The sequence below is a fragment of the Drosophila melanogaster genome, chromosome 3L, assembly GCF_000001215.4.
Source record: "Drosophila melanogaster chromosome 3L".
Taxonomy (NCBI): Eukaryota; Metazoa; Arthropoda; class Insecta; order Diptera; family Drosophilidae; genus Drosophila; species Drosophila melanogaster.
Window position 1 is genome coordinate 10,968,137 of NT_037436.4, and position 12,775 is coordinate 10,980,911.

At 43.5% G+C, this 12,775-nt stretch overlaps 1 protein-coding gene and 1 long non-coding RNA gene across 2 annotated transcripts; one reads left to right on the top strand and one right to left on the bottom strand.

Moving 5' to 3' along the window:
• The first annotated feature begins 4,511 nt into the window (after window positions 1–4,511).
• CG14147 (uncharacterized protein) lies at window positions 4,512–5,340 on the top strand. Its single transcript, NM_140165.2, has 2 exons — window positions 4,512–4,607; window positions 4,676–5,340. Exons 1-2 carry the CDS (start codon window positions 4,602–4,604, stop codon window positions 5,129–5,131), a joined length of 462 nt encoding a protein of 153 aa, NP_648422.1. The 5' UTR covers window positions 4,512–4,601; the 3' UTR covers window positions 5,132–5,340.
• A 4,534-nt stretch (window positions 5,341–9,874) lies between these two features.
• Window positions 9,875–10,166, bottom strand: lncRNA:CR45745 (long non-coding RNA:CR45745). Its single transcript, NR_124867.1, has one exon. It is a non-coding gene; the product is annotated as a long non-coding RNA:CR45745 (long non-coding RNA).
• Window positions 10,167–12,775: the final 2,609 nt, after the last annotated feature.

Sequence of the window (12,775 nt, forward strand, 5' to 3'; positions counted from 1 at the left end):
CTTAATAAGATATATTTTTGAAGTTGCAATGGCTTACGTTTAAAAGATATGTTGCACGTAAGAAATCATAAAATTCTCCTTTAATATTTAACAAGAATTCTGCTATAAACAATAATAGCAATCAATGTTACTTTACTACTTTTTTAATATATATATACCATAACATTATTCAATCATGCTCGGCACTGTCATCTTTAATTACCAAAAACTGCTAATGGGCTTTAAGCAATTGACTTAATTTATTTATAGTGTATTGCAAGTATCGTTCAACTAAGCTCCCCATGTCCTCTTGTTATATGATCATGTATGAAGATCCGAATCAGAGTGCAGACTGCAACGGAGACTGAGACAATCGCAGCCTGGCTAAAGTTCGCAACTCTCGCCTGAATCTCGAGTCTGATCTTTGCCGCCATTCAAGGTGTCTGCTCCTCCCCAGTCTCCTGCGATTTTCAGAGACTCCCCCCCCCCCCTTCTGAAACCCAGTTTCCCGGCTCTGTAGATCTGCATTTGTATGCGGGCATTAAGACAATTTATAGCCGCTAATGTGCCAAGCAAAACCCACCACACAATTGGCCAGAAGGGTATATGTACTGACGAAAATTATACAAAAAAGTTACAAAACATAAAACTTTCACAACTTTTTACAAGACACAAAATAACACAAAATCATTTAGTATAATTTAAAAGCATTTTTGACAACAAGAGTTGGATTAAAACACTTTCGCAGCTTATATCATATATAGGGATCAACGCTTATTGCCATCATTTTTTTTTTCCAGTGCATCGAATGAGTGGCCCGCGGAGGAGTATATGAAGTAAAAGCTAAGAGATCAGAGATGGAAACTGAGCAGAGTGGCTGTCTGGAGCAGCTTCCGTTCCGTATCATTTGTCTATTTAGTTGCGGGGCCTGCGCTTTTCCGATTAACTTTTTGTTGAACTTCATTACCTGGCGAAAATGCAATAATCGAGAGGGGGAGAATGAGCTAATGGCATATCGCTGGAGCTGTGCTGCTGTGATGCTGTGGGGGAAAATGAACTGGGCTACCAGCTCTCTAGCTGGGCAATTTGTATCTGCAATCGGGGGCCGTGGAGCAGACATGGACTCATATGAAGATCGCCTCCGTAATGATTAAAAATCGTGCACTGGACCAAATCGAAAACAATATTCGCTTACAAATTGGAACAGTGCCACCTGAAACACCTGCAAAGCCAGCGATGAGGATCTGGATGTGGATGTGGCTGGGCAGGAAGTTGACCGGCTACTGGACCTACTCTTGATGAGGCTTCCCTGGAAGGGTAATCAAGGTAGCAGCCATTGATGCGATTATCCATATTGTTGTCTACCCCATACTCCCATTGATGATTGCGAAATTAATATCACAGGGAGTATGGGAATTTCATTTAGGAGATGGGTTTAAAATGATATACTATGAGCAATCAGAAAGGGGCTAGCTCTCAGACGTTTTAATTTCTATTAAATATACTAAAGTAAGTTGCATTGTTTATTTTTATTTGAGTATTAGCTCATTAGTAGTTTTGCAAATTAAAACATAGCTGGATAACAAGTGATGATCATTAAATACTAGTTAACAGAGATCAAGTTCATATATTCTAGCAGCTGATACAATGCCTTGTTTAGCCGTAATTTATTCATATTTCCCCCTCTACCCAGCAGTCTAATGGAAATCCCCTTTGATCTCTTCCCTCAATCCCGGTCACTTTGATTGCCATCCCCAGCTGAAGTGCTCCAATTGTATCTAAAGCACTCTCATGCATTTTTCCTGGGCCATTGTGTGTGTGTGCAGTGTCGCATTGCCATTAATTTCGCTTACAATATTAATTACCATCAAATTTCTCATTCCGCTGATTTGTGGTCGCGGCGAGGCGAATGTGTGGCAAAAATGATTTTAGCCGCAGATTCATAAAATATCTGCCCACAATGGGTTGGTGGTGGGCCTGCTAGTGATGCTGCTGGCCAGACATTAAGTATGCGCCGTGTATGGCCCCCCGATATGCATATATCTATATCTATATATATATATATATATAGAGAGAGAAGCCCCCCTTTTTTTTGCATCCCACTCATCCTTGGTCAGGCGTTGCTGTTGACATGTTGCCGTCGCTTGTTGTTGCTGCCGCTGGCATTAAATTAGTTGTTGGCATCGGCGGTGGCAGCTAATGCAGACCACCGCCCCCTGGTTGCACATTCCGCCCCCTCCCAGCCCCTTCCCCCCTTGACCCACTATGCGCTCCATCAACCGACTAACGATGCACTCAATTACAGCGACCAGTGCGGTGACGCCGCATAAATTATAGTTTATTTATTTTCATTTTCATTTTTAATTCCGATGCGGCGCGCTGCTCTGCTTTTGTTGTCGTTTGCCAACAGCGGTGTGTATAATAGCTAAATGATAATTGCTACGATTTTGTCCTTAAAACTATTTATTTGCTATTAAACATTTAATAAAAAGCTATCATTTTTAGTGGCATTCAATTCTGAATCCATTCAGAACACTTAAAGCGCAAGACAAAATTTTAAATTCTGCCCAATAGCTCGTAAAATAAATAATTTGTCTAAATCGGAATGTGTGGGAACTCAAATGATTTGGCTTACAAAAGAGTTTTCACTAAGCCTGAAATCACTTATTTTCTGCCAAATTTTTCACTTCATTTATCAAAATATCAGTAGCTACTAATAAATTAGTATTTAATTAATTTTATGTACACATCAACACTTATCTGTTTTGTTTGCCATTTTCGCAGCCAAAAGAGATAAATTGGCTAACATATTGCTGAGTTATAGAAACCTACGTTCTTGTTAGAACTTATCATTTTTATTTTGACCATTAGTCAGCTGTGCACAAATTGCGATCGCGCTTTTGAACCAACCAAAACCAACTCGCACCGGCGACTTACAAACACTTTATGAGCAACGACAACTGTCTGGCATTTCAAGCTGTTGGCACGTAGCACGTGGGTTCAGTTCGCCGATTCCCCTTCGATAAGCCACCGCCCCCCCGGGTCATGCCACCCTGCCACCACTCGCACCACCACCACCTGTTGAGCACCACCAAGTTCGGCGGAGTTGTTCGGATTGTCACCTGCATACAGTGCGGCTCATTAAAACGGCGTCGTTTGATTGACCAAATTATTATGTAATTAGCCGCCAACTGACCCACATCCCAGCAGGTGGTGCTGGTGGTGCTAGCGGTGCTGGCTCTTATCAGTCTGATTTATTCATGTTTCTTGAAACGTGTTTTTTGTCGGCACGTCGGTGACAGGAAGCCAGCAGTACAGGGACTCGAATTGGGAAACTCGCCGGCCGATTGGCAAATCCATATACTAAATGTGAATAAAAGTGAATTATTCCAGCGGGTGAATGTTTGGCAATACTCACTCAATCTATAAGTGTCTACAAATGTATGACTCGCATTTGTTCATGCTCATAAAGAAATCAGCGATTTATGAACGGATTAATAAAATGTTATACTTACATGTTTTTATTACAAGCTGCATACTGGTAAATCAAGATAATTGAAATTTAATTGTGATTTTATGTTCGCTGTTCATGTTTATTTGAATTTGATTGTAGACTTAATTAAAAGAATTCTTAAGCTAGTGAGTGTTAGTGAATATTTACAAATGTAAGTTCTCTGGTGACTAAAAAATTCGTATTATTAATTAATACAGCAAAATAAATTAATAGAATAAATCTTTGAAAATTATCAACGTTCGTCTCCCTTAAAAGCTTATATGCCCTTATATGCCTATCATCATTCCCTAAGTGCTCAATTTGTCATTTTCAATGAATGCCCTATGAATAATGTCCATAATAAACTCCCCAACCGATTTTAATGAGTTCAGTTTGCTACGTTTATTTACTTTGCAAGTTCACACCAGTCAGTCTCTAGGTTAGGAGATCTCTAATTGGCATCTTGTGGGAGTGATCTATTCAATTAGCATCCAATTGATTCTTTACGCATCGCCCACCTCAACGCGCCTGTTGATTCTCCAACAATGCGGTTCCAGGTATTTCTGGCACCTCTTCTATTTGCAATCGCCACCAGCACCCACACATCGCTATTTTGAAACTTTGATTTTCGAGTTGTGCGACTTGCGTCGATCACATTTTCGCACCTCTATTCGAGATTTGAGATGTTTGCCAAATATTTGGACTGCTCACGTCCCAGTTGATTGAAGCCCGGCAAAATGTTGGTCACTCAGCGGGGCTTTCACTACGCGGATTGCCAAATGGCCAGTACTCAGTGGTGGGAGTACTCATTAACCATTGCACTGGGGCTGTGGGCCATAAAATTATGACACGATCGGTGGGCACCTACTTGGGGTTTGTTGACAGTGGCCCCGGCGCACTCCCCTTTACATAATGAGGGAAGACCGCTTATTCATTCGAATTGACATTAATTCAAATCACGTCCTTATCCACAATTTTCGATTTCGTTTGAATTTTCTTTGGGCCGAGCCTCCTATAAAATGATTGAGTTCCATTCGCTGAAGGCACAGTCAATCGACAACAGTTCAGCAGACAAAGCGTAAGCTTAGCAATTGGATAACCCCTCAACTTAAGCAAGGAATCTCTCAGAATGAAGGTAAAGGAGGAAGGAATTTAAAAAAAAATTTTTTTTAAATACTAAAAATATTAATTGGTGTAATCCAGTTCTTCGTGTGCATCTTGGCTGTGCTGGCTGTGGCCCAGGCTGCCCCAGGTCTTCTGCCCCATGTGGATAGCCATCATGGTTACCACCATGAGGAACTGCCTCATCTGCTGGACGCTGAGATCCATCATTCGGATGGCATCCATCTGGGACACAGTGCCGCTTTGGTGCACGATGATCACCATCTGAACCATCATTTGGATCATCATTTGGATCACCACCTGGTTGAGTCGCTGCCAACCACAGTGTACCACCATGAGCCACTTCACTACCACTACGCTCGCCTGCACTCCGCTCCGGTGGTGCACCATCATCACCATGACACCCACGCCGCCGTGGTGCATCACAGTACCCCGGCCCACTTCGATGTCCACAGCCACTCGAACCTCCTGTCCTTCGCCAAGCACGCCCTGCACGGAAAGTACGGAAAGGTCAGGATCACCGAGACCCATTATTGAGAGATTCCAAAAACATCCATTGTCCATAAAACCTCTGACTAGCTCCCTCATGGCTCATAATTTATTAGGTCAATAGTTAAGCTAACGAAAAATAACTCGATTAAACGGGTGAGACAAGTTGAACAGATAAGCTCAGGATTTTTGTAAAAATAAATATTTAAGTCAATTGTTAATACAGATTTATTTTGACTAAAGTCGTTTTAATTTTTATGCACCTCCTTTCTGATTTGACTGATTTTAAAGGAATCTTAGGTATTTAATCGGTTAAAACGAATGCACATAAATAATTTTAGCGTTCCTGGCAATTTGGCGTAATGAATATTTATTAAGTAGCCAGCAAAAGGTTTTCGCCCACCAACTTCTCACCTTTCTATTATGACTTAAACGCAACCCACCGGCTGGTTGTTAGTGGTTAGTCACCCCCTTGCGAGATTTTCTAATATGATTTTGAATTTATTAAGCGTTAAAATTGCTCACGAAATGTTCGGATAAACGGGTGAGAATCTGTGAATTCATCCAGCGAATAATTGGCCTAGCTACTGATACTTTCCCATTTTCCCCCCGCAACACATCCCCCTCCAGCGCCAACCATTTGGGATTCATTGCATCCGTCAGAGCCTTCAACGCGGCCCAGACAATTTATCATCCACTGTGCGAGCCGAAAGTAATTTACTTGCAATTTAAAGATAAACAGGCGCGATAATGTCTACAAAGCATAAACGTGAGTTGACGCCTACAATCCGAGCAAGTCCCCACTCCATCGAAAGGGGGGGGGGGGCCTTGAATGGGGGGGGGGTTGTCCGGGGCAGCCATGGCCATACATCATCGCGATATCGCTGCCAAAGAGAGTGAAGGTGTTGCTGGTGCGGCTAGTGTTGCTGCGGTGTCGGTGGTGTTGCTGCGGTGTTGCGGCGGTGTTGCTGCTGCGCCTGTGTGCCTGCCTCACGCCATCCATTTGCTGGGGGAAGAACAATTGCAACGGCCGCTGCACGATGCGGCAGTTTCGAGTTGCAACTGGGAAACTTGCAAGCCGGCAAGCCGGGAAACTGCCAACCTGCAACAGGTAACTTGCAACCTGGCCACTTGCGACGCAGCCGACCCTGACAAACAAACGCTGAGGGCGTCGTGCTCATGTCCAGAGCTCTCGACTTGGACCCCGGGAGTCAAAGGCAGTGGCAAAGTGAAGCGCATGCGCAACACGTGGCCGAAACACCACTGAAATGTGGCTAAAAAAAAAAGCTAAAGAGGAACCCTCCGACCCAAAACGCTTCCCATTTTTCGCAGCCGAGTGCAGCCAAGCGGCTTCTGCAATTTTCCAGTCGTGCGCCATGGCAACGCGTGCCGAGCTCATTTTCATTTTCATTGAGCCGCCGGAGAACGAGGAGATCGGAGCTACTTAACTGGCTATGAGGAAATTAGCCTCGTAGCCAGGAGCTCAGCTTTTCTGGCCTTTTGCCCCTTTGCCACAAACTAAGCCCATCCTTAGATGGGAAAACCAACACAGAGAGCTATATTTCGGTAGATTAGATAAGTTTAATATTTAAGGAGCCCAAAAGAAAGGCTTAACTGTATTTATTAATAAGATATAAGCAAAACAACTTTAAATTAAGAGTAAAATAAGTTTGACGCCGTTCAAACATTTCGAACATTCCAATTAAAAAAGAAAATGATGTACAACAAAGAAATCTTTAATAGATGCAATTCAATGCTTAAGATTCTTAACAAGTTCTGCTAGAAATAAAAGAGTTAGTTTTGAATTGTCAAGGTATCTCATACCTTGATGCATTTGTTGTCTGTTGGAAAAACCACAACATGTTGCACTTGAGATTTAGCTGCAATTTGTTCTCTCAGTGCCGCGTTGACAAATATATTGTACAAATGGCCCGGCTGTTGGCGCATTCGAGCACATATTCACCGTATTCACGGCAATCTGAATGGAGACCCTGCGAGGCAGAGGCAAAAAGTCGTGCCACACGAAGCCCCAAAACTGAACCAAATGCGGCACGACTCTTTTTGCAGCTTGTCGTGCGTTGAATGGGGCAACATTGTATACACGGCGATGGATGCGTCCGAGTGTTGCAACTTGCAACAGCTCAATGCCCACAGCTCAACACCTGCCGAAGCATCATAAATTCGATAAATCACACAATCTCACAGGGGAATCATCGTAGATGAGTAGTGTCTAGGCTTCGACAAAAAAAAAAGCTGTCAAAAAACAGTGATGCGTGTACACCCGCCTGGCTTTGGATTTGTGTACTTGTGTATTACTGTTGACTCTGAGCTGCGATGCGGTCGCCTCGCTACGATTAAAGCCAGCCTAGTGTGTTAGCGCTAATGGCTAAGACACACAAGTCGCTGGGTGTTCGCCAAAGGGGGGGAATCCAAGGGGCACAGTCAGCTCCAGACAATGCCACAGTTTATATTGCAGCCTGTGCCTGGTCATTAGCAGCATTGCAGCTGCAACAGCAGCAGCAACAGTTGCTGCATCGATGTTGCTGCGGTGTAAGTGAGGTAGCTGCAACTCCAACTCCAGCGTCGTCTCTTTGGCAGCGTAATTGTGTTAAAAATTACTCAGGCATCTTAATCACTTTGGTAAATATTTTGCCAGAGTCGGAGAAGAAGGAGTTTTCGGATTCGGATTCGGACTCTTACGAGACGAGAGACGCAACGAACGAGGTTAATGCGCTGCAGCTGCAGCAACAGACGCAGAATGTTGCTAGTTCACAAATCGAGGCATGTGGGTGTGCGTGTATATCGGAAAGCCGAAACATGCAAACTCCACAAACGAGCCAAGTTTTCATTCATGAAATTGCCCAGATTGGCAAGGAAAAAAAAACAGGCAGAATCAGGGGAGTGCGAGGGCAACTCAAGTTGATTGCATGTTCGGGCTCAGTTCATTTTCAACAGCATCAAGGATCAAATGCATTAAATACAAGAACGAGACCAAGTCGCTGGCATCGGATGTTGCAACATCAAACAGCAACAACACATCTACTTACGTGCAGTTCGCCGCCTTATCGGCACTGCTCATCTGGCGTCCTCCGCCCAGGGTCCAAGCTACATCCCCAATCCCCCCCGGTATCCAGTGCCCAATAGCCAATACCCAATCCACTGCCACAGCCACATCCACATCCACATCCTATATACATTCACATCCAGGGCGGGTGGCGCACCTGCGGCAAACTGCTTTGCAATTATGAGATTTTTTGCGCTTCCTCTGCTTCGCTGCGAGGCCAGCGGCATGAAGTTATGCTAAACAAACCAGGAGCGGATTTAAAAAAATATTAAAAATATCTTAGGAGATATAAAAGTACTAAGGAACAAGTCAAAACACGAGTGTTTTCAAACAAATATAAGGCACTAAAAATAGTTGTTACCTATTACCTCATTAATTAATATGCTACCTAATTCTATAAGTAAAAACTTCTTATATAAAGAACGGTCTATTCAACTTTTGATTATGTTCACTACCTTTCATGTTAAATATGAAAAGATATTAAGTAACTCCAGCCCTGACCATCGAAGGAAGAGGAGGAGTAGCCGATTGCCAGGTCGATGATGTTGCAGGCAGCTTCTGTTGCTGCTGCTGCCGTTGATGCGGCTGATGATGCTGATGCTGATGCTGATGCTGCTACACTTTCTCTCTGTACAGCAGCGCGGCATCATAATTTAGACTGCAATCATCATTATCGTTCGAGACCAGCGACCCGAGAGCATTCTTGAGCAAAACGCCCGCACGTAGACATTTTGGAGAAGTGCTGGACCAGGGCAGCTGTGGTGCTCGGAAGTTGGGTAGCCAACTGGAGAATGGCCAGAGTTGGGGAGCCCAGCCTTGGCAACTGTCAGTCAGTGAGGATCGGGACTCAAAAGTTGGACTCCGGAGCAGTCAGTGAGTCTATCATTCAGTCAGTCAGTCAGTCAGCGCAAAGTTGCCAGCAATTTGCTCAAATAAAAACGTAAAAACGAAATGCAGCAGCAAAACCCAGGAAGCTGCGCATGCGTCTCTGGCAGCATATAATTGTCTCTTGGGCAGGGACTCGAAAATCGAGAATGAGGATGAGGATCCACTGACGGAGCCACACAGCTGTGCCTGCCACTGTGCAACTCGCTTTCGGTGGTGCGGTGGTGGCCGGTGGTGGTACGGTGGTGCAGTTGTGCAGTGGTGCCGCTTCTGCCATCCATGTCCGGCGGCAATTGTAATTACCGCAGTTGCGCCTCCCGTCCGTCGGGGCCAACGCCTTCGCCAATTTCACACTGAGAACAATAACTTACATATATATGCAACGGACTATTACAACTATATCAAACTGCGTAGAAATCAATGAAAAAGTTCTTACGACAAAGTTTACTTATATTGTCATTGATTCTTAAAATATGAATATGAATGTTGTGCTGTTTCCTTATTGTTGTAATATTCGGAATGCTGTACTTATTTTTTTTCTAAGTGCATTACTGGACAAATGCGCAGTAGCCTGGCATTTCAGTTACGCCTGCAGTTTGTTATTACGCGCATTATTTCTGCCGCAGCCCTTCGGTGTCCCATCCCATCGCATCGCATCGCATCCTCATTTTCATCCACCCGTCTCCATTCGAGGTGAAGCAGACCCCATCCCATCCCCTCCTGATTGCATTCAGTTAAGACTGGAGGGCAGAAGACATTTTACATTAGCTGCGCATTCCAAAAATCTGCTCCTCTAAAGCATTCAGCTTTCAGTTTTCGTTTTCGTTTCGTTTTGTTTATTTATTTTTCGTATTTTTTGCGATGGAAGAGAAACTAATTAGAGTAGACTTAATGGAAATACTCGTAGTTATTCATAATTTAGTTAAACGTTAGCGTACAATGGATTCCTAGAGACTTTTAGTACAATAATGGATTATGTTTTTGGGCAGCTAAGGATTGTCAGAGTGTCGAGGGAATTTTGGGGATTCGAGAGGGGGAAGTTAAGGAAACTTAAACTAACCAAGCGTATTTCACTGTACATAGCACCGTAAGATAAGATCGAACTTAATAGCACCTTAATCAAATTGGAAGATCGGATTGGGTTTGGGGTCATGGGCTCGGATTTTGGGCATCCACAAGATCCCAAAATGATAGCGTAACTAGCATTTGGAAGTGATTCGATTTGGTTCTCAACTAATATCACAATGTTGCTCGCTGATTCTCTCCACTTTCAATGCAATTTCAATAAAATTTTATTATTATATACCATAGTTTATCTTTGATTTCGCAATTCTTAGGACTAGAAGGCAAATGTAAGCTAAGAGTTGAAAAGTCTTTTGATCGATTAGCTGTCATAGTTATTGCTTTAATTTACATAGTTTAGATCGTTTGATTTAAAATTCGAAAAGCGCTATAAAAATACTTCTGAAAGCGATTCGTAAAATTTACTTGAGTTTAGTTAAGTGAGAAGATTTTTTAGTAATTTCAATAGTTTTATTTATTTAGGCGATTTTTCAAGTCTATTTAATGGAGTTTTATTTAAAAATACTTGACTGGATGCGTTTAGCATTTAATGCTTAAAATTTTTAACTTCTTAGAAGCGTTAAGTTGAAAAACCTTATGACTACATTTTTTGTTCGTTAAAAATATGTTACGTATTTCTGGTAAATATACTATATTTTTATATATGTATATACGCCCTCGTTTGGGCTAACCTATGTCCTTATATGTTTATAATTAGTCAAAAAGTTGATTAGGCCTGGCAAAAGTCGCTCAATGTACAAGGCAAAAGTTCTATCTTACAATATCGCAATTTTAGTTGTTGCTTAGATCTTACATTTGTTCTTGTTGAGTATCAAAAATGTTTTTGTTTTGTTTGTTGTTGTTGTTGTTGTTGTTGTTGTTAAGGCACTTCCGTGTGACGGAAATATATAGCACTATATCTAAGTATAAATCTAGATCTATTTGCCCATGTATGGGCGCCTGCCTATATACAATATCATTCCTGGTTTTTGTCAGCGGCCCCAGCTTAGTGCCCGTAAATCTCCGCCAGGCGAAACAATCACTTGGAGCTGATCCAAAGCCAAACTGAATTATGTTGATGGAAACAATGCATAAACTGGCGAACGGCGACAACCCTGCCCGCTCGCAAGCGCCTGCACAGCACCCCTGACCACCCTGGCCAAACTTCAAACTCAAACTCGAACTCAATTTTCGCGCTACAATTACAAATGACGGCGATAAATTTAGCGAGCAGAGACAAAAGGAAAGTTGGATGGCAGCCATTCCCCCTGAATCTGTATCCCTGCACCACCCCCTTGCAGACACCCTCCACCCATCCCCTGGACTTGTGGAGAGGAAGTGATAATAAACGCACGACACGCGCGCCTTGTTTAGAGATTTATGCGTGCCACAGAATAGAGCCGAGTGAAAATGGAGGAGACGCATAAAAATAGTATAGTCGCAATATCCGACCACTTGATGTCCACTTCAACAGGGTAAAGGAAGCCTCTGGGACATTCATTTAACAAGGCGACTAAGGCACTCCTGGCCTACTTTCTTTAGTTTTGATATCATATAATTGTGAGTACGAAAAATTGCAGAAATTGGTATTGGAAGTATGAAATGTAAAAGGTGAAAAAGATCCTAGGCTTCTAAGTTCTAAACAAAACCAATATACCTTCCTAAAAAAAAGAGGGTATCTTAAAAAGGAGAAAAATGCGCTGCAAGCTGCAAATAATGTCGGCCGATGGCGAGTTGACCAAAATGATGCACGACCCGAGCGGATTATGCAATGCGGCATCATCACATCTAGGCCCGGCTAATACAGTTTGGGCCATAAGTCACCCTCCACGGAAATACCCTTGCCGGCACTCACCGCCCTCCGTCGCCCGTGAAAAGTGATGGAGTGCAACATGCTAGCTGCAACAACATGGGTTGGCTACTTAGCCGCAGTTTGTGGCTGCCCCTCGCCCTGATTTATTGCCCCAGAGATGCGAGACTCCTCCATTTTCCGCAGGCAACACAATGTCTGTCAATTGGGGCATTTTCACTGCTTAATTACACCAACACAGGGCGGTGCTGAATTCACAACGGGGCGGAGTGGGAGTGCCAACTGTGCCACGTCTGCAGTTTCGTGTTTGTTTTGCAACCGCACTTATTAAGGAATTAATTTAGTCATTGCAAAACAAGGTCAGACATTAGCCGCAAACTGCAATGCAGCAAGTTCCAGCGCCCCCAAGCCACCACCCATGGTACTCCCACGCCTGGACGGCCTTCTTCGTGTTTCGAGGCCATTAGGCCCCCAAGAAAATTTCCATGCCAAGAACAAGGACTTGAATCGGTGTGGAGGTGTGGAGTGCTACTCCGCCACCGCAGCACACCCGCATCCTCAGCGTGGGAAAAAGCAGCCGAAAAGCGAGAAGTGGGTGGGAAAAGTGGCAAAACTGGGAAAAGTGGAAAAAGCGGGGGCTGCGTGCCAAAATGCAGTTTCGTGACCGGCGAAAGGAGCTGACTGCGCCTTGTAAGCGATTCCCATTGCCTAAAAGCTTGTAAGCCAGTTTCCGGCTCCGGCTGCGACTACGGCTAAAACAACGACTTCGTCTCCGGCTCAGCCCCACAAAAACTGTGGCGAAAGTATAGGGTTTTGGCTCGTAAAAAAATGTATGTCTAAAAAATCCACACTGCTAATCAGTGAAATAATA